Source organism: Simochromis diagramma, unplaced genomic scaffold, assembly GCF_900408965.1.
Source record: "Simochromis diagramma unplaced genomic scaffold, fSimDia1.1 OVJJ01000683.1, whole genome shotgun sequence".
Lineage (NCBI taxonomy): Eukaryota > Metazoa > Chordata > Actinopteri > Cichliformes > Cichlidae > Simochromis > Simochromis diagramma.
In genome coordinates, this window is record NW_024387158.1 from 2,430,059 (window position 1) to 2,451,052 (window position 20,994).

A 20,994-nucleotide genomic window follows, 5' to 3' on the forward strand; every position below is an offset into this window, starting at 1 on the left:
CTCTCTTTGTGTTTCATCCTTGTCTCCTCAGCCTCTCGTGTGTTCCTGTTTGCTTATCCCCATCCTAGTGTCAAGTTTGTGAAACCTCCTGTTTTATTTTGTTAATCCTTGTCTCATCTGCATGATGTCCAGTTTTGTTTCCCTTGTCTCATTACAACTAATTCGTTCCTGCTTGCGTCCCATGTGTTTCCACTCCCCTTGTCACCCCTCAGCGTATTTTTCTGTCTTCCTTTGTTGGAGCGTCTGTTAACCTACCTATGTGTCTCTATGTCTTAAGTGTTTAGTTGGATTTCTTATTTTGTGTTTGTCAATCAGCCTGAATAAGCAGCTTGTCTTTTGTTAAAGCTACTCCCTGCTTCCATTGTCTGCATTTGTGTTCTCACTCTCCACTCCGCACCATCTGCTGCAGCAGATCTTGACAACTCAGATCTGCTACATGTGTCTTAATTTGTTTAGTTAGACATCTGCTCTTTACCTGCAACTTCTGACTCTGTCTTCTGACAGGGATCAAACACATAGAAAGATATCAATCTGAGGGAATATGCAAATATAGTTATACAATTGTATCACCTAGATAACAGTGGTAATTTAAATTAAAATGCTATGTCTGGGGAGCACATGTGAAGACAATTGAAATGGAACCACTATTCTAGCTTCAGGAATTTCATTATATGAAGAAAGTTGCTGCAGTTGGATGTTACTTTCTGAATCAGGACAAGGTTTTGGCGAAAAACAATTACTTAGAAAAACCTGTCAGGTTGGAATATTGTTAAGTATGCATCAAAATTATTAACCAAACAAAGATATGTTCCACTCGCAGAGTGTGGAACCATGCTCACAAGACTATGTAATTTGTTGCATAATAGTTAGGGATAGTTGCTGCTGCTCAAACTTCATCCAATGTATTGTCTGCTGTGACTTAGGGCTACAAAATTACATTATTTTAAAAACATACTTATCTTGTATTAAAAAAAAATCACACAGAGATTTGTTTTTTGTAACCGAGGGCTTTTATTTTGAACATTTCACATTTTTAAAGCATACTAATCTTCCAATAAGAAAGTTTTATTTTGAAAATCTGACACACCTTGTCCCTCCTGTTAGTCATTGTCAGGGTCTGGGACTGTTACCTTTGTGCACAACTGCGTGTATGTGTGAGAACGAGGGAGAAAGGTCAAGAGTTATAAATAGCAGCTTACGCACATATGACCTGAGGTGGAATTACATCATTTTTTCCAAACTATAAATATTTGTGCTTCCCATACTTATATATCCATACTCAAAATCACAGACAGCCTCTGAGACACTGTTAGATGGATAAATAACTCTAAATAGGTTGAAATGTGTGTGTGGAACACACTGAAATGGAGGCAAATGACATGTTGTGGTGACCCCTAAAGGGAGAAGCCGGAAGAAGGGGATTAGTGGGAGACGTGTGTATATATTTGAGCCTGTATGGGTTAGAGAAAATCCAAAATATTTTTGAAGAGCGTGTGAGAGAGTAGATTAGGCAGACATTCGGGATGGAATTCTAGCTGGCACACCAAACAGGATTCACTACGAAGAATGAGCGGTAAGCACTGATCATCTGGCCATTAAAAGAAAACAAACAAGCAAGTAAATTAAATTGCTGAATTATAAATTGCCTGAGCAGCAATACCACTGTTGTAGATTAAAAATCTAGGAACAGCTGGTGTAGAAGACTGGGCTTAGGTACTATCACTGATTGCAGGTTGGAGAACAGGTGCACCTCCTGGGAGCTCTCTGGACCATGCTTACTCCTGAAAAACAGTGGTTAGTTCCAGCCATATATGCACTCATTTACAGAGATAGCCGAGAGAAAGAGATAGAAAAAGGGGAGATAGATAGAGGGCAGGTTGCAACCTGGAGGATGTGGAAACGTGACACATGCATGGTCTCATCAGGAGAACAGCCACAGGAAGGCGCACACATACTGCTGCAATGCATCTCAGCCCCCAGTTTTGAACAGAAACACTGATAACACAACAGTAGCAGTGTTGATGACGCTGGCACAGTTTAATGCGGAGCCGGAGTCAGTTTACACATCGTGGTGAGCTCGGGTAGAGCTTTGCTGGGAAAAGGCTGCTGGAGTCCTTCATCTACGCACCTGATCAACAAAACTCTGACATGATAAGCAAACTTTGTATAGCTGCTCCATCCAACCAACATCTGTTTTACATAGAGAGAAATCTCCAGTAAGTCTCAAAAAGTTGTATTAAGATATGCAGATGAACTGTTATCCCAGCCCATTGTTCCTTCAGTGGGCTGGTTTCAGTCATTATGCAAATGTACTGTTTATAAGATTGGGGAAACCTGCAGTCAGCTGAGACTGAAGAAGTCACTTGGATGAGTGACGAAACGTTTCTCCCACTGAACACGCAATATCCAGATGAAGATAATCAACTTTTGGAAACATGGTCTAGTGCAGCGGTCCGCAACCCCCGGGCCTCGGACGGGTACCGCGAGAGTTGAGGCTCAGGTGTGAAATGTATAGTTTTCAGGGATTTTATCGGTTTTCAGCGTTATTTTGTTATCGTTTTTATCGTTTACTCGGTTTTCCTTGGTCTTTTCACGTGTGTTATGAATAAATTTTCTTTTTTTTCGGTACCGGTACTAGTTTTATTTTGTTGTATTTATGCGCGACACCTTAAAGGCCGGTCCATGAAAATATTGTCGGGCATAAACCGGTCCGTGGCGCAAAAAAGGTTGGGGACCGCTGGTCTAGTGTATATCATGCCCCTCTTTACTATCACCCCTGTTTGCTTCCATGTAAAATCGGACAGCTGCTGTCAGCCATGATCAAGCTGTATAATTTAAACATAGTATCAGACTAAGTTAACCCTACGTCCAGATGAACAGAATCAACTTCTGGAGATTTACTTATCTGGATGATTGAGCATGCATCAAGACACTAGACCATATTAATTTCAAGGCTTTCATAAAATGTTTCAGATTGAAAGTGAAATAATATAAATTGCATTAATATTTAAAATATAAAAATAAAAGCTTTTTTTTTTTTTTTTTACAAGCAAAAATAAAATAAAATAAAACACACATGGGCAGTAAAAGACTGGGCCACTGACCTGACGGTTGTTAGTTTGGACACTGATGATTGGTGTGGAAGAATAGTGGCTCTATTCTGAACCCCACACCCTGGCACTAAGGGAAAGCCCCCTTTAGGAAAAAGCTATTTTCTGCCATTTGTATCTGCAGTCTCATTCTAATAGGGTCAGCAAAAAAGATCAGGGCTATATTAACTTATATATGGTGTTTCTCAACAACTGTCTGGTGGCAAATGGTTGCATAACATTTATGACACAACAACAGTCCCACGTGTGGGACTAATAAAGGTTATCTTATCTTAACTAGTAAGTTTGGTACCAACTAGTGACAATAGCGCAATTAGTCGACTCGACGCACACATCCCTAATCTTACTTCATACGTCTTTTGACCCAATTGGTAACACAAGTGCTTCCCTGTTTTATTAAAGTACGACTAAGGAAAAAGACCTGCTAACAATCGGGACCTAATACCTACTGCCTAAAAATAGAATTTTTCTTCTTCTTCCATTTTTAACGGCAGCTTGCATCCAACGATGTTGTACTACTTCCACCTCCTGGATTTTACTGCTACATCACTTCCATATCTTTAGATCCTCTTGATGAGTCCAGTATTTCTCAAATAACAAAGTCTTTCCTTTCCCTTCATCATGACTTAACTGATCAACCACCATTTCAAACTTGGGTTCGGTAGTAATACCCATTTCTACCCTCAACATTCTCCTTTGACTGACATACTTCCTGCAACGAAAAAGCACATGTTCAATCGTTTTCATAGCATTACACTGATTACACAAATAAGTAAGATGTTTCCCTTTCCTAAAAAGAGTGTCATTTAGAAAACAATGACCTCTTCTTATTCTACTTATAATTATAATTACCTCCTCCTGCCTACTTATTCCTCTATTTCTTGTAACGTGAACGGTTTTGTACTTTATATAAATGTCTCCCTTTTACTTCATTATCCCACGCCATTTCCCATAAATTCTTAATTTCTTTCCAAACGTTTCCCTTCAGAATTCGACAACGGTATCTGCATACCAATATCTACTTTTTAATAGCTTCTTTGGCCAACCTATCGAGAAAACCTATCTGCTCTTTCATTACCCACAATACCTATATGAGCGGGAGTCCACATTATTACTATATTTTTGCTTTTTCACACACAAAATCTACGATTTTTCAATGCTTAACAATGCTGACAATGAATCACTATTATTACTTCTGAAAATCTGTGTACCACCCGTTCTAAAGCCAATAATATGGCACATAACATAACATAACTCAAAAAACTGCCACCTGCCGAAATCACTAATGCGTATGACGTATCGCGATCTACGTGCAGGCACGTCCGTGACGTAACTATAAGAGGGCGCCCCGGTGTTGGCGGCGAATTTAAAGTCTCGGTTGGAGGGCTGCGATCCAAACAGTCTTGCACTTTTCGTGTAGGATCGTATTTGATTCGAGTTAAAGGAAATGCCAGGCGACAGGTATCGTCCTCAGTGGTTCTTACTTTCTGTTACTAAACATATTTGAGGTATAGCGGTGCATAAGTTACCTCTCAGATGTGTTGCACATGTGAAAACGAGCCGCCATCCCAAGGCTAGCTTGGTGCTGTTTAACTGTCCCGACTCAAAACTGTGCTTTCCATTTCTAAAGCGGTGTGAACAAGGCGGTTTTTATGCGAAATTGTGTGTTCGGTAGACCGTCAGCGTCGTTAGTGTAAAACTGTACCGATAGCGCGCTTTCCCTCCACGCCTGTCAGCGGCTCTTTTCTTCCCGGGGTACACACTGTAAGCTAACCGCAGGGCAGGAGTGGACGTCCTGGACCACCTGCATGTGTCTGTGTACTGAAAGACAGGAGACGGTGTCTGTCGTTTGGTTTTGCAGTCAGTTTGCGCGGTCACTCCGCTGGTAGCTACATCAATATGGCGGGCATGGAGGGGTTCTTTAGAGGAAGCTAGGCCGCTAAGTAGCCTTTCTGTGGGGTGTCTGTGTAATGATGAAGCCTTGTTTAACGATGCCCACATGTCTGATTAACCTCTGCTTCCAACAGTGTCCCACTGCAGGATCGTCCCTGCCTTAGTCTGCAGGACTCCATGCTGACTCAGCCCAGGAAAAGCAAGTCCAGAGGCATTCTTAGCGAGGGCCTGGACACTGAGTGCACCCCAACAGATTTCATCCTGCAGGTCACACCACCGCGCAAGCAACAGCGGTTCTTCAGCAAGGGGAAGGAGAATGACAGCAATCAATTTGTTCTTAGCAGGAGATCAAGGAGGAAAGACTCCTCACCAAGTAGGAGAAGATGCTTTTCTGATGTTTAAGATGAGGACTTTCACCTGTGATCAACTTAACCTTTTTCCCTTTCTCCTTCCCTCTGCAGACATTTCATGGGATCAACTACCAGACGAGGTTGTTCTTAGGATTTTCTTCTGCCTTCCTCTGCAGGACCTCGTCAGAATATCTGTAGTTTGCAAGCGCTGGCAACGTTTGGCGTGAGTCATAATGATCATTAACAAAATCTCTGGCCCTGCTTCTTCCCGCTTAATTTTTTTTAAGTGCAGGGCGGATCCTAAAGATTGAGTTTGCATACTTCAAACCACGCCTCTGGTTCTTTCTCACATCTCGTGACACTTATCACAGTATTCAAAAATATGGAAATCTGTGGCCCTGTGGATTCCTCATTAAAGGATCACTCCTAGTTCATCCATTAAACAGCTGTCACAGCTACTTGCACACCATCACATTCGAAAGTATTAAATTCTGACAAACTGGTAGACAAACGAGTTTGTGCTGCTTGATATTCTCAATGACACACACAATGAAACCCACATTCACATTTGACAGAACGAGTTGCTGTGTGCAGGTTATTTACTGCAGGCTGCTGTAGGGTTTTGCCTCCATGACACCTCTTTGCTTGTGCATTCATCACAGGTTTGACGAGTCTATGTGGCACAGTGTGGATCTAGAGGGGATGACCCACACGGCTCTGGCTCTGCAGCAGGTGCTGAGGACTGGCATCCGCAGACTGCGCTGCCCTCGCTCCTTTGTGGAAGAGTTGCACTTAACAGGCAGAGGGTTAGTCACATATATCGTGGTGTGTCCTGATTTTCTTCAGTGGAAGACTTTGAGTTTTCCTTGCCTGCAAAAATCTAATGAAAACTATCTAATGTCTAACTATTTAATTTTCCTTCACACCAAAGAGCTCTAAGTATTAAGTTCTGTGGCACTTATTAAGTAGAAAAATGCTCTTTTCTTTCTTTTCCATTATACAGCTCTTTGCAGGTGGTTCAGATGGATCTGTCAAGCTCAATCATACCAACGTTGGCTCTGGAAGACATCATCTGTCGCTGCAGACTGCTAGAATGTCTGAGCCTGGAGGGTCTGCAGCTCTCTGACACCATCATCAGGTGAGATCTGAACCATTTGCTACTGATTAGAGCAGCAGGGATGTCACTGATTCCCAGGGTCTTTGCAGCTGCTTTTCTCTTATCAAAAATATGTCTGAGCTTTTCCTGACTTCAGATGCCGAGGGAAACATGCCTTTGTCTGAAAAGTCAGTGATGCTGTTTGTAGTAGAGCCTCATCAGAGATGGAAAAGTCGTGCTGTAACTGGCAAAACACTAAATTCCTCTCAGTAAATGCATTTTCTGAATGTGTTTGAGCCTTAAATCTGTACTGTGTGTTTGGAGCTCATGTTTGGGTGTATTTGTTAATCTCTTTTACTCAGCTGTCTGGCAAAGAACACCCGCCTACAGGAGCTCAACCTCAGCGGCTGCTCTGCCTTCTCTGCTCCTGTGCTCACTAGGATGCTTAAATCCTGTTCCCGGTCAGCTGCTCGGCCCTTATTTACTTTGTAACCACAGTTTCAGTTTCTCCTCTGCCTCAGATTTACTAATGCAATTATTTTGTGTTTCAGTATACAACAGCTGAACTTATCGTGGTGCACCTTTGATAATAATCACATAAAGAGCGTCGTTGATAATCTGAGTTCTAGTGTCACACATCTCAACCTCAGCGGTTACAGAGAGAGCCTCACCCTAAATGGTGAGTGGTGGAGATCTTCAAGTCACTGATTTCAACACTAACAAACACAGCTGGTTTGTCCTTAATGATGTAACACAGAACAAACTGCATAATGATACAGTAATTTGATTCACTTGACAGCTTGAAGGGTAACACTGAGGGTGCATACTGCTGAAGTGAAATTACCGTAGTTTGTGAAAACTATAGATAGATCGATCTAGATATAGACCTATATCTTAAAGATTGAGTTGCATCATTCTGACGTGTGTCTGTGTTATTTCTCATTTTTAGATGTGAAGGTGTTGGTGGAAAAATGCCCCCAGATTAAAACTCTAGATTTGAGGTAAAAGTTCAGTCATTGTTCTATGTTTGGTATTTAACTGTGGGGTTTTTCTTTAAGTTGTCTCGTTTTATTTGCTATTGCAAATTAAATTGTCATGGTTGGAAAAATGTCTTTACTGTGGCCACAGATGACTGCAGCTTAAAATCTGTTTCTGTGTCGCAGTGATAGCACTCTGCTGACAGCTGACTGCTTACCTGTCCTCAGTCAACTCAAGCACCTGCTGCATCTGTCCCTGAGCCGCTGTTATCACATTCACCTTGCTGCTCTCACGTAAGTTTTTGTCTGCCTCCCACCTCCATCCATGTCACTGCTAGTTAGTGTGTCCCATCTGATCGGATCTTCTAGCTTATTTATTTTTTTTGCCACAGGTATGTAGATGTTTGTTTGATTATTATTCAGATGGAAACACACTGTCTAAGTTAATAGTAAAGTACACGGATGATGATTACAGCACTAGTCTGTTTGGTAACTAGTGCTAGGTGTGGTGTTCATTTAGTTTGATTTTATTAATACAAAAACTCTGCTCTAACCTTGAGCTCTATATTTGGGACTTGTTTGCATGAGTGAATACTGAAAACTAAATGCTGGTCTAGATTTTATTTGGGGCCTAAATGGGGAAAATCTGTTAAATTTAATTTATAGTTTTCTAAAAAGAATACAGAATCATATTTAAATAGCTGAAAATCACGATTAATACTTTAGCTGGTGTGATTGCAGTGACGTGGGTATAATGTTCCCTGTGCTGAGCCAGCTGGATGTGTTTGGGCTGGTGCAAGATAGCCAGCTGCCCTCTCTGAAGAGGGAGATGCCTCATGTGAGCATCAACTCCAGACCTTTTTCAAGCATCGCCCGGCCCACACCGGCCAGCAGGTTTGTTGGCTCCACCAGCGACCGCACCATGTGGAACAAGAAGTGTCGACTGCGGTTTGGACTGTAACAGCCATGGCTCCTTCTTATTTCTTTAGTCCAGTTAGTTTGTAACGCAGAGAGTTTTGTCCTGCAAAATTCCAATGCATTCAGGTCTGACCTGGTGTGCAGTAATGGAACAATGTTTCAGTGTTTGCTGCTAAAGAATATGCTTTCTAGCCTTGCTTGCACATTTGTGTGATCTTAAATGCAGAGCACGCAAGCTTGTGAAGAAATGTCAGGGTTGTGAAGTGAAACGTTACATTGTTTTAGGTTCTAATAATGTGTTAATTCATTTAAAAAATGTATTAAGCATGGTTTACAAGGGGGTAAAGTGAGTTAATTGGCTAAATACTCGTATTAGTTTTGCTCACTAATATCTGGAAATCAGTAAATGCATAATGAAGGTATGTTAATGAGGCATTTACTGTGCTGCCTAAATGATCACAGATCTTTTGATAAGCTTAATGATTTTAAAACGGCCTCTTCTATTTTAGAAAAGTCAAATATTGACTATCGTCCAAATAATTTTAACTTGTAATCCAACATTTATCAGTTGCATCCTTACCTCCAGCTGTCGACATATTTAACAGTAAAAGTGTTTTGTGTGTGTCAGCTGTAAGAATGAGAGAACATTTGATTTTAATTGAACCAGTTTTAATGACAACTGATATATGTGGATCTGTCTCAACACATTGTTGCTAAAGAGACTACCTTTTATGGACCTCCATGTAATCTGTGTTGCTTGCAGTAATCCAAGTAGCTCAATAGTGTGGCTGTGTTTGCCCTCGTGTCAGCTTTAACTCTAGAGGAACATGTGAATGACTTATTTTCACCTCCGAGTCCTTTCTCATAAACCACTTTAAACTAAAAGCTATTGAATTTTTCTGTGGGATTTATTTAACTTAAGGAAACTTAAGATAAGGAAATGTACAGTTTGTGCCACATGTTTATGTAATGTTTGCCTCTGCAGCATCAGTGGATTATTAGATCAATAATGATGTTCAAATGTTAAGTTTGATTTAAGTTAAAAGTATTGCTTTTCCTGTAGAGAAATGAGTTGTTATACATTGTCCAGTTTTAAGGCTTAAAAGTATTTGGACAGTGAAGAAGTAAGCAGATATTTTAGATTTCTTGTACTAAACTTGAATTTGATTGCTACTTGTATGAACCGACAGGCGTGAAGAGATGTGAATAAATTGAAAACCCTGAAAAATCATAAAACTCCTATTGGAGATCCCAAAAGGTTCATTCTGTTCATCTGGATCGTGTTTTCAATGTGAGAAATGTTTTCTCACTCATCTGAGTAACTTCTTCAGTCTCAACTGACTGCAGGTTTCCCCAACCATATAAACGGTACATTTACAACACATACAACAGTACATGTGCAGTTTATAAGGTTGGGGAAACCTGCACTCAGCTGAGACTGAAGAAGTTACTCGGATGAGTAACAAATAGGCCTCGGCTGTTTCCCATGATGCACTGAGTATTTCTTCTTTCCCTCTCTCTGTGCTTACGAACCACTCTGCTCTTTGGTTCGGTTTTCTTTCCCTCAGCCCAACCAGTTTCAGCAAATTGCTGCCTCTCCCCAAACAGTGTCAAAGGATTCTTCCTGTTAAAAGGGAGTTTTCCTTTCCCACTGTCAAAGTGGGGAAAGGAACCACCGTTGGGGTTTTCTGTTTTCTCCGTAATATTGTAGGGTCTTTACTTTACAGTATAAAGCGCCTTTAGGCGACTGTTGCTGTGTTTTAGCGCTACATAAATAAAAGTGAACAGTGTACATTTGTGGGTATGGCATGAACTGTGACATACTTGCAGTGCTGACAATGCAAGAAACAGATGATTTTCTTGTGCAGTTACAGCAGATGGACCAAAATGGTACACTGTGCAGATGTTTAAATGCACTGAGCATAACCAAATGTATCAAGGGCAAGGGAGGTTGCTGCAGAGGGATAGTTTTTAGCATTTCTTCCAGCAGACAACTTCTCAAATCTGATTGGGGTTTTTTTTTTTTTTTTTTTTTTTAAAATTAAGGATGACTCCTCCCACAATTTGGACCATTATTTCCACCTCCAGATTTTTAATTATTAAAAATGATAAATTTCCTGTTAAAGTCACAACGAAAAACAACCTGCTTGATACAATGAAGACAGGAAGGTAATAAGATGAGCTTAATGGGGGGGAAACAACAACAACAACAACAGCAGCACACAGAAGCACTTGTAGTTCATATCACTTTATCGAGTTCCAAAACAAAACATTCCAGTAGAGTGTGTTTCCATAGGGAAACTTGCCTTTGGCATGGTGCATGTTACACTTTGCAGATAACTTTTCAAACAGAACATGGTTTTTGCAAGAACGCTCCAAGTCAAGAGATTTGTTGGGTTAAAAATAACTTTGTATCCATCAGATACTGTTTCACCTATAACTTTAGCCATGCCCACCACAGACAAGACTGTTTCCTGTCTTAGGTGTCAAGAAACAGCCCCTTTAACTCTACCAGAGAAAAAAAAAAACAACCCTTTAAACATGAAGTTCTCTTTGCTGCACTACATTTTTTTTTTCCTCTAAAACTTACCGTTCTGTGTGGCTCAGACAGCTAGGAAAAATAGACACTATATTCCAAAAATATCTTTACTCAGCAAGCCGCTGTGCTTCAAGTCCTCTGCATAGATTTACAATTATAAAACTTACAGCGGAATTGAATATATGCTTGGAAAGGACAGGACTGATGAATCTAGATTTTTCTCTAGTGTTAACGAGGCCCTGAAACCAACAGAGAATGTCTCCTGGTAACAAATACTGTACCAAAGCCAGATGTAGCATATCCCACAGTTGGCCACAAACTTAGGTTAAATGCATTAGTGAATGTTCTTTCAATACCATCAAGACATCCTGTAGATTATTTCCCCCTCAATTTATAGGATAGTAGATAGTAGGATGAGTAGGAAATGTGGATTAATCCACCACTGAAGACAGTTGGCTAGCTTATAGTATTGGCTGATAATAACTTAACACAACATATCCAGAGAGAGAGAGAGAGAGAGATTTAAAATTGAGTGCTTTGAGTGGTCTGTAGGAACAGAAAAGAACTCCATGCTAGTTGTGCCATCAGTACATATGTCGAGTGTTAAAAAACTGTTTTGTTTTGGTGGGGTGTTTAAAAACCCTGTCACAGTTTGACCAGCAGGGGGCTTTGCTTCCACAGTCCTCTTAGCACTGCACATCACATGTAACAGGAACGCATCACGGTTGTGCAGTAAGTTACTAATCAGTTTGAAAATAATGATTCCTTTTAGCCTACATAATATATATAGAGATTGGAGATGTAACATGGTAAAAAGCAAAAATTAAAAACTGAAATACCAATTGCCATTAGATACATTCAATAACAATTGTTATTGTGTGGTTTTGTACATTTATGGTTACACTCTCCCCACGTTCTTGCACTTTTATTTCATCTTCAATTTCCCAGAAAGCTCCTCACATGAGTCAAGCATTTTATTATAATCAGCTCAAGTTATGCTATCAGTGGTGATAATCAGGAAGTCAAAGTGTGACACTGTCCTAATTGTAATGCATGTATAAAAAGAATCATCTGATGTATCAATATCAGAAGTTTGAACTCCTTAGAAATCTGCAGCCATGTTCTGTTTTAAGGTTTTTTGTGTATTCAGCAATAAATTATAAACTTGAGGCAGAGTAATTTGGATTTGTTGACAACAATAACTCTGAATAACTTTGCCCATATTCTTAAAGCTCACTCAGTAGTGTGAAACCACATCAAAATCTTTGTCCTGTTTCAGTGTGGGGCAATATTCACAAACAGTCTGCTGGATCAGTGTAGCTTTTATGTCTGACGTTTCCAAAAGACTTCAGGTCTACAAAGAGTTTTTTCTTTCATCTTGGCCTTAGTTTCACTGCTCACTTTAGGGCTTGTGCTGATATACTGTAAATATAATCAGAAACTGTATCTAAATAAGGGATCATCTTTGTAGCTTGGAATATTGACACAAATATTAAAAATGAAAAGAAAGTGTAAATGGGTTTTGTTTTGTTGTTGTTTTTTTGAAAAATATGTATAATAAAACAAAAGCAAAGGACAAATACTTCCCTTTGAACACATCCACTTGTGAACACTGTTCGCTTGAGAGATATTCAGACTTGTCTCAGTTTTCTAACACAACAGTCCGGAGCTGGTCCTCCTCGCTCATGCTGATTGTAGCGATAGCGCCATCGTTGAATTCAAAGGAAGTCCCACCATCCACCACCATGCAAGCATCCCAACAGCGGGAGCGGACACACAACCTGAAGGCAGAAAAGAAAAAAACCCAAAACGATCAAAGGCTTCAGTTACAGCACAGACTCATCGACGTTGTGCTCTGCCTGAGACTGGTGATCACCACTGACTTTGTGGCAAAGCCTCTCTGTCGACTGCTGGAGAAGACCCTGTTCACGATGGGCTCCCTGACGCTGTAGAACAAACGGCTGTCATCTGGGCTGAACACCAGAGACTTGTTGTATTCCTCTGTAACTGATCACACAGGTGCAAGAGCAAGATAAAAAAAGGCTATAAAACTACACAAATCAACAATAATGACAAGAGAAATAGGAGCTCACCTTTTTCAATTAATTCTTGGTTAAGGGGGATGTCCAGACCTGACTGGGATTTCCCTGGAAGAAAATAAAAAGGCATTTAGGAAACAAATTGGGTTTTATGCATGCAAGGACCAGTTACAATCTACAGTTCCAGAACAGTACAATAGAGGCCAAATATTATCTAATACATTTTGGATTCCAGGTAAGTGGGATCACTGCAGTTTGTTAACTTTTGTTTTGAAAATTTGGGAAGTTTAGCATTAACCTTACTGGGTGTGTTATAGTTTAAGTCAGCGGTCCCCAACCCCCGGGCCTCGGACTGGTACTGGTCCGTGAGTCGTTTGGTACCGGATCGCGAGAGTTGAAGCTCAGGTGTGAAATGTATGGTTTTCAGGGTTTTTATCAGTTTTCAGCGTTATTTTTTTTTATCGTTAACTCGGTGTCCCTGGGTCTTTTCAAGTGTGTTATGAATAAATCTTCTTTTCATCGGTACCAGTACTAGTTTTATTTTGTTGTATTTATCCGCGACACCTTAAAGGCCGGTCCGTGAAAATATTGTCGGGCATAAACTGGTCCGCAGCGCAAAAAAGATTGAGGACCGCTGGTTTAAGTGAAAGGTCCTCAGGATTACTAATAAAATAATACCAGGTTTTATTCTTTTTCTCCCCTCTTAATCCACATGCTGGTGGAAAGTGGACCTTTTGTACCTCCCCTTATTTTCTGTCATGAATGCTGTTCCAGTGGTGGACACCAGAGTTATTAGAGTTTTTCATTTTCATATTTTATTGCTTTTAATTGAATTTAGTTTCAGTCAGCTTCCAGAGTGGAATGTTTAGTTTTATTTGTTTCAGTATCTTTTAAATTATTATTCTATGAAGTGGAGAGTCAGAGGCAACATTTCTTGTAGGCAGGCAAGTATCAATAGAATCTTTACCAGACTAACACATACTAAAACTGAGGCTCTTTCCTTTAACAACATCATTTCAGTTGGTTTTAGCGTCAGTCTAGTTTTTATTTTCCATTTTTAGTTTTAGTTTTTATCTTAGTTAACAATAATAATAACCTTGGGTGGATACTCAGTGTTACCCCTGTCCACAGTTTTAAGTTATGAGGTAAGTGTATGTGCTTTAGCCCTAAAAACTCCAGACAATTTAGTATGTATGGATCTGTTTGACACTAGAATGTGCAGTATGTTTACCTCAGGCACACAGCTCTGGGTAATGTTACACCCACCTGCTGTTTAAAGCTCCTGCTTACAAGGGTCAACTATTCAGAAAAAGATGGTTAAAGGGAAGGGTGGCTTTAGCAGCAGAACTGCCAAGGGGTCATTAAAAAACAAAAATCATATAACTCTAAATAAATAAATAAAAACTGAACTTCATATTTAATCAGTTTGTGATAAATTTAAAAAATCATCAATATATCATTACAGTTTTAGTCATCACAGTGAATTTTGGGGTGTGTCAGAGCAGTGGGGGAACCATAGCTGAATTGAGGAGGTGAAGGGCTTCAGACCGAATGGTTGACAGTGAGTAAGAGAGCGGCTGCATTGGGCAAATAAAGAAAGTGGTCTTTTTCTTTTTCAAATATACACAAATTGTTTAGATTGACAACCAGGCAAATGGAACTACACATTCTTCTTGAGAGTTTAGGTGTTACTATTTTGCTGCATTTGCTGATAAGCAACATTAAGACAGACACATCTTGCAAGTCTCTGCCTGCTACTCTGCAAAGTTATGATGATATCTGCGTAGGGATGGGTATCGAAAACCGGTTCTTGTTGAGAACCGATTCCCACTGTTTCAATTCCTTGGAATTGTTTGCCATTTTTGCAAACGATTCCCTTATCGAGTCCAGTCGCCCCGAATGACGTCACAACATTGCGGAGCGTCATTTACCTGGCAGGAAACACGGCGCCTAAATGGCTCAAACGCTCAAAAGTTTGATTATACTTTACGAGAACGGATGACAACAGGGCAACTTGCAAAGTAGATATTTCATTTAAGGGAGGAAACACTGCAAAAGCATTTGCTCACAAAACACACGATAACCTTAAATGAATGTCGTGTTTTTAATGCCGCTTGACTCGTGAATCTCAACCCAGCAGCAGCGGTAACATTTGCACGCCCTCTCCCGTTAATGCGGCAGGTAAATAATCAACTACCAGTGCATATTATGTTAGCGCGATCTGCCTTATTACAAAACCTGCCATTACTGTGCATTTAGGTGACCATGATGAGACAGACAGAGTCTGGCTGCCTCAGATGCTGGCAGTTCTCGCTGCAGTCTACCGGTAGCGTCTCCTTTCAGGCCAGGATAGACGAATGTCACCGAGCAGTGACTAAGTTTGTGGTCAAAGGCTTGAACCCATTTGCCACAGCAGATGCCCCCGATTTTCGGTAGGTGAATGTGTTTAATTGTAGGCAGGGACATTACTGGATATTCTTGTGTAATTGCTACAGAATAATTTAATTTATATACTTTGTTATTGCTACAGAAGAATATTTATTTTATTATTTTACATTTACAATTTTTTCCTGGGAACCCCGTGACACCCCATTGAAGAGCCGCAGGCTGTGGATCTCTTAAGATCTCACTGTTGGGTTTGTAAGGCCATGTTACTCCTAAATTTTTAGCTTGTTCAAATAGAAGATATAAAACAAAGTTCTAAGCTATTCGACCTTAGTGTTCTCCTTTTTAAAAAGAATCGATAAGAGAATCGATAAAGAATCGAATCGTTAAACAGAATCGAAAGTGGAATCGGAATCGTGAAAATCTTATCAATACCCATCCCTATATCTGCGGGTCTTGCACCTCAAAATTTGCACATGTACAGTACGTACCAATTTTTAGAACTTCTTCCACTGCTTGTTCAGCAAGTTTATTGATGTTGTATGACCTGTGGAGCACAAGAGAGATGATCGTGAGGGAGCTGACAAGTGTAAAGACACGATTCTTTTCATTCTTATTTGTAAGGCAATATCATGCTTTACATCAATGGCTTTCATAATTTATAGGAAAAATAAAACGTGACAAAAATAAAACAATGTCTAAGTAAAGAATCAGCATTTTTAGTAGTAAATCACAGCTGGACCAATATAAATTTTATATCTATCTGTGTGTGTTTAAGTCTTGCCTGCATCTCCTTTCAATGTTAGGTGAAGTTTAATAATATTAATCTGAATATTAAAAGCTCTTCACGGACCAACCAAAGATGAATCAAGTGTTTGGAGCCAACTAAGAGAAATTTACTTAAGTTTGGTTGATCCACACAACGTGATAAAGGCCCACTGGCTATTATTACTGTGCAGCTGTGCTCATACAGATGTTACAACCTAGGTTTTTCCAGTGACTTGAAACTTTTCCCATCACATCACACTTTTTACAGTCCAGTAAGAATTTGCTCACTTATGTGAAGAGACTATGAACCTATGAGGTTCATTTGCACCTGACTCAAGCATCAAAGCTTTAAATGGTGCAGGAAGAGCTATTCCTGGTGCAGGAAGGTGATTAGGAACTACTTTTTTAAACATTTAAAGTTGTTTTGTGTACCAAGCTTTGGATCCTGTTCCTGTGCAAATGTTCAGTCCAGAACTCTTTTGTTTTTCCCATGGGCCATCATCCACGGAGATCTCGTAGTAGGAAGCCCTATGGAGCAAGAGGTTAACATGGGGTTTGAAGGATTTTAACTTCACCCTGTGGTGGACAGAGATTTTTCCTGATGAGTGCTGGAAAAGCGTGCAGCATGCCAGTGAAGGGACTGAGGATTTATGAAAATTACAATATGCAAACATGCTTAGATGGGAGTAAGAATCTGTTTCCGTGATTAAGGTACCTGGAAGACAGAGATTCTCCAATGAAGATTTCATTTAAGCTTCTAACAGGGAGAAGGCTAGGCTTGTAGAAGGTCTCATGTAGTGTTCCTGTCCCTAGAAAGAGTAATTGAATTGGGAAAAGGACGCAGGGAAAGAAATCAAGAAAACATCAATATAACTCCAATCTCACGCCATGTTTGCACAAACTCAGGATTGAGTGACACTAGGGAAAAGAGACTGCATCAGACAAGCATGCTGAGTGGGTCGTACTGTTTAAGTTGTCCATGGAGGTGAAGCGGTGAGCTTGGTTGTGCTGCTCCAGGCTGAGCTGCTGTTCGTGGAGGTCCACTGGATTGGGATTTATTCCTGTCCCCTCTAAGTGCAGACGGATCCTCTGACGCCACAGCCACCTGAAGACAGCCAGGGAAATGTAAGGGGACGAGATCTGCAGTCTCAAGAGGCGTTAGCCTTGTGTGTGCGCCATTTCTCCATTTTCTATATTTGTCTCTGAATCCTCTGAAACCACTTTTATGAGAAGAAGAGGTCTACTTTGAAACATAACTACAGAATCTGAGGAAATAAAACGGTGACACTACGACAGCATCCCAAATATCACCATATTCATTTTTACTGGACACTTTTACCAAAACTCTTGACAGTGGGCAGCAGTGAACTCTAGTAGCAGGACAGTGTAAATGGATTTAGGATATCCGACTGAGTTTGACGACACAGCTTTGGGGTGTTAGACATCATGTGACTTTTCCCCAGACACACAGATTTAAACTCCTGAACTCTAAGCTAATGACATGTCAACAACTCCATGGTGTTCAGTACGCTATAGCCAGCAGCAAAGAGTTATGGACTATTTTCTGTACAACTTTGAACATGAAATAATCCACTGGTATTAATTAATAACATAATGCAGTTGTCAGGGCCTTCAATACAGACACAATAATACAATTTTGCATTTTACCTCGCAGAACCACAGTACATTTTAAATCAAACATGTTATTAAAGTGCAGTTTTCACTTTAACTCAAGGTACTTTACACTTTAACAAAGGTATTGCATTAACCGTTTAACTACACTCATTTCATACACATTCCCCCATTTCCATTGGTAAGTTACCTGATTTAAAAGCAACTGTGGTTGTGCACAGAGGCAAAACTGCAAAAATTCAGCCCCTGTCCAAATACTTATGGACCATAACTGTAGATTGTCACTACTGAGCCAGAAAAAGCTGCTAACATTGAGGAAGGCGTGAGAGCAGTCAGCATTTGTAGATAAAAATACACACCTGAACTCACCACGGCACAGCTTCTCCAGTGCCTCTGGGAAGGCACGAGTGTATCGCACAGGCAGGCACAGATGACCTTCTGACCTTCAGTAGAAAGACAAAACTTCAATATACTCACCTGGAAATGTTAACCAGCAATTGGCTGGCTTAATCCCATGAAAAATTCAACTTATTTAAATACTTACACACCACTGCACTGAGAAATTTACATTAATGACTTATTGAGTTTTTCAATAAAACGCACAGTCTTTATTATTGTGGGCCTACTATGCTTTACATTTACTTTCTGTTGTGTATATATACACTGTTCCAACAGTGGATGTGGCCAAAATTTCAAAGAATGAAGTCAGTGTACTTGCAAATAATTATTGCGAGCTAAAAAATTCATGGCTGTTCTAAATACTCATTTTCAGACAGTTTTCCCTTCTTCTGGCTCTGCGACAGTGAAGAGCCCCAATGCATGTAAGACAGAGGATGAACTAAAGGGGCGGATGAAGGTCCAGCATAACGATAAAGATCGTCTCCAGACCATGCAGAACTAGTGCTGGAGGACAAAACGATCACGCTATTTTAAAAATGTTGATGACAATGATAAATTCAATCAATACACATGGCTTATCGGGCCAATAGATGTTCTCCCTCTCAACTCTGGTACCAGGGGCAATGGGGTTCAACGGGTTAACGTGGCTCTAATACTCGACCGCACCCAACAAGTAATACCGAAAAGCCAGCTGCTCAGGAAGAGATAATACAGGTCGCAAAAAGTCAAAAGTGCAGAAGTCGTTCAGTTTCCTCCATTCAGACTGAGCACAGATGGACAGGTTAAAAAAGACACAGCGCCGACAGGTCCTGACAAAGTTCAGTAAAATGACACACCTCTTTCATTACTTTCAAAAATCTGCAAAAGAATGTCTATTAAACTTGAAACTGTGAACAGGCTAGTCTTCTTAATTGGAGGTACAGGTGCAATTATTCAGATACAATACATTAGTCTCTATGTCGTGTTTTTACTTGAAGATTTTTAGATGTAGACTTAATTTACATTTTTTTGTTATGCCTGCACTGTTAAACAGTACAGCACAGTGTTATACTGCCAGCTAATTTGAGTTCATTGTATTTTTTAATGCATGTAAACAAGTAATTTCCCCATGTTTCAGGTAATTGTATCCTATTAGTTATTAATACTTTTTCTTCAACTTTCAATTTGTATTAAAACAAACAGCTAGCTTAGAATACTAACATGTACCTAGATCTATATCAATAATTACCAAAATTGTTTAATAAAGAAAAAAAATAACATTAATAGTGATAATAATTTTGTCTACATTGCCCAGCTCTATGCAGAACTAGCCCAACAACAAAAATATGGAGTTGTACACTAACATAATAGGTCCACTTTAATTTAACAATACAATTCATATCCAACAATGGTCTGTTTTGTGCTTTACCTTTCAGGGTCTGTGTTAACTCCAACGACTGGTTTGTCTTTGCTAAAAACCTTACTGGCCACAAGTAGCATTGTTCCATCACCTAATAAACAAAAAAAAACCCCCCACACAATTCCGGTTACTGAACTTGGATTTTGTTAAAGAACAAAGAAAGTGAAAGACAAGGAAGAACCTTTTATTCTGTGGTTATTACATTAACAGAATATATACTGGTAATGACCATATAAGCCATATATTATTGATGTTCTACATTTACAATGAATTACTGTCCCAAGCAGACAGCTTTGTTGTACAAATGATACCTAGGATGACAAAATATTCCTACCTCCAGCAGAGATAATGGTATCTGCCCACCGCACTACATCTTCATTGTATTCTCCTCTTTTTACCACTTGTACAGTAATGCCTTCTCTCCTGAAAACAAACAGAATACAAAGAGAGTCCCAGCTGCAAACACTTCCCATTTCTCTAAGAAACATTGCTGTTGGACGGTATCTTACTTCAAGCTCTTCACAATGTGCTCCACGTTGCTAGTGTGGATGTTGTGTCTTTCCAGCAGGCCATTGTAGCTGGAGCCCTTCATAGCAAGCTGTAGAACACAGATTAAGTAAAACACTGGGTGAAGGGTAGAATGTAAAGTGACGTGTTTGCTTTGTGCTGGTCACATGAATGCAGTCTTACCAACTGCTTTAGATCTTCTTCAGAAACTCCTGCATAGCGATACCGCTGCTGTTCAAACTCATACCGCGTAGTCTTTGTGACCACTGCTACCTTTTCTGGTTTGAACCCAGCTTTCGGTTGTGGTGATGCGCTGCACAGTGAAGCGTGGAGGGGGCGAAGAGTGTTTCCATACAGCAGGCTGATGGCTCGACTCCCGTGGCACAGCACCGAACGGCGAGCCATCCTTATTATATGAACCTACAACCAAAAACTTCACAAAGGTCCGGTTAGAGTTACTCAGGGTCCTGGGTAGTGCAGCTGTTAGGGAGCGCACATACTGACTCTTGTCAGTACTCGACAGATGTTTCACAGTCAAGTGAGATCCACATGCACACAGCTGTCAAGGACGGTCACCACCACGCTCGCCCCGTGTTGCAAGATGAAGACGTTAAGATTTAACTGTCCGAGTAAAGTATCTCCTCAGAACAGCACTAAAACGCCAAGAACAGCAGTAACCTTGCTGCTAACTAGTGATTCTTCTAACCATATTTGGCAGAACCGGACTTTTCCAGCTGAGCTTAACAAGCTAAAAGTAGCTAGCAGCTTGTTCACAAGTCGTTAGCCTGTCTGCCTATCACATCTTTTTCACTGGGCTAACTGTTGTCGCACGCCACATTCAAGCCGTGCTACGCTCCAAAGCTCCTTAAACACGAGATAACACCCATAAGAAGGTGAATAATACGCGACAACATAGAAAACAGTGGAAGCACAAACCATGCAACCGGGCACGTACTCAGGCTGTACGTGCGTGCGTGCGTAC

The 20,994-nt window shown here is 40.3% G+C and overlaps 2 protein-coding genes across 4 annotated transcripts; one reads left to right on the forward strand and one right to left on the reverse strand.

Moving 5' to 3' along the window:
* The first annotated feature begins 4,438 nt into the window (after positions 1-4,438).
* Positions 4,439-10,872, forward strand: skp2 (S-phase kinase-associated protein 2, E3 ubiquitin protein ligase). Its single transcript, XM_040048614.1, has 10 exons — positions 4,439-4,571; positions 5,138-5,376; positions 5,465-5,576; positions 6,016-6,159; positions 6,357-6,491; positions 6,812-6,910; positions 7,001-7,128; positions 7,399-7,450; positions 7,613-7,720; positions 8,168-10,872. Exons 1-10 carry the CDS (start codon positions 4,558-4,560, stop codon positions 8,385-8,387), a joined length of 1,251 nt encoding a protein of 416 aa, XP_039904548.1. The 5' UTR covers positions 4,439-4,557; the 3' UTR covers positions 8,388-10,872.
* nadk2 (NAD kinase 2, mitochondrial) lies at positions 10,577-20,994 on the reverse strand. Of its 3 annotated transcripts, XR_005698337.1 has the most exons (13): positions 20,196-20,994; positions 20,015-20,103; positions 19,840-19,928; positions 19,515-19,596; positions 18,067-18,150; positions 17,041-17,180; positions 16,791-16,884; positions 16,508-16,651; positions 15,799-15,854; positions 12,977-13,030; positions 12,767-12,890; positions 11,525-12,664; positions 10,577-11,494 (listed from the first exon to the last, which is right to left on the reverse strand). XR_005698337.1 is itself a non-coding variant. In XM_040048611.1 (12 exons), the coding sequence occupies exons 1-12, from the start codon at positions 20,415-20,417 to the stop codon at positions 12,526-12,528; spliced, it is 1,317 nt and encodes a 438-aa protein (XP_039904545.1). In that variant the 5' UTR covers positions 20,418-20,994; the 3' UTR covers positions 10,577-12,525. The 3 variants fall into 3 exon arrangements, 2 of the variants coding, with proteins under 2 accessions (XP_039904545.1, XP_039904547.1); XM_040048611.1 differs by having other exon boundaries at positions 10,577-12,664; XM_040048613.1 differs by having other exon boundaries at positions 10,577-12,664; positions 16,508-16,603; positions 20,196-20,993.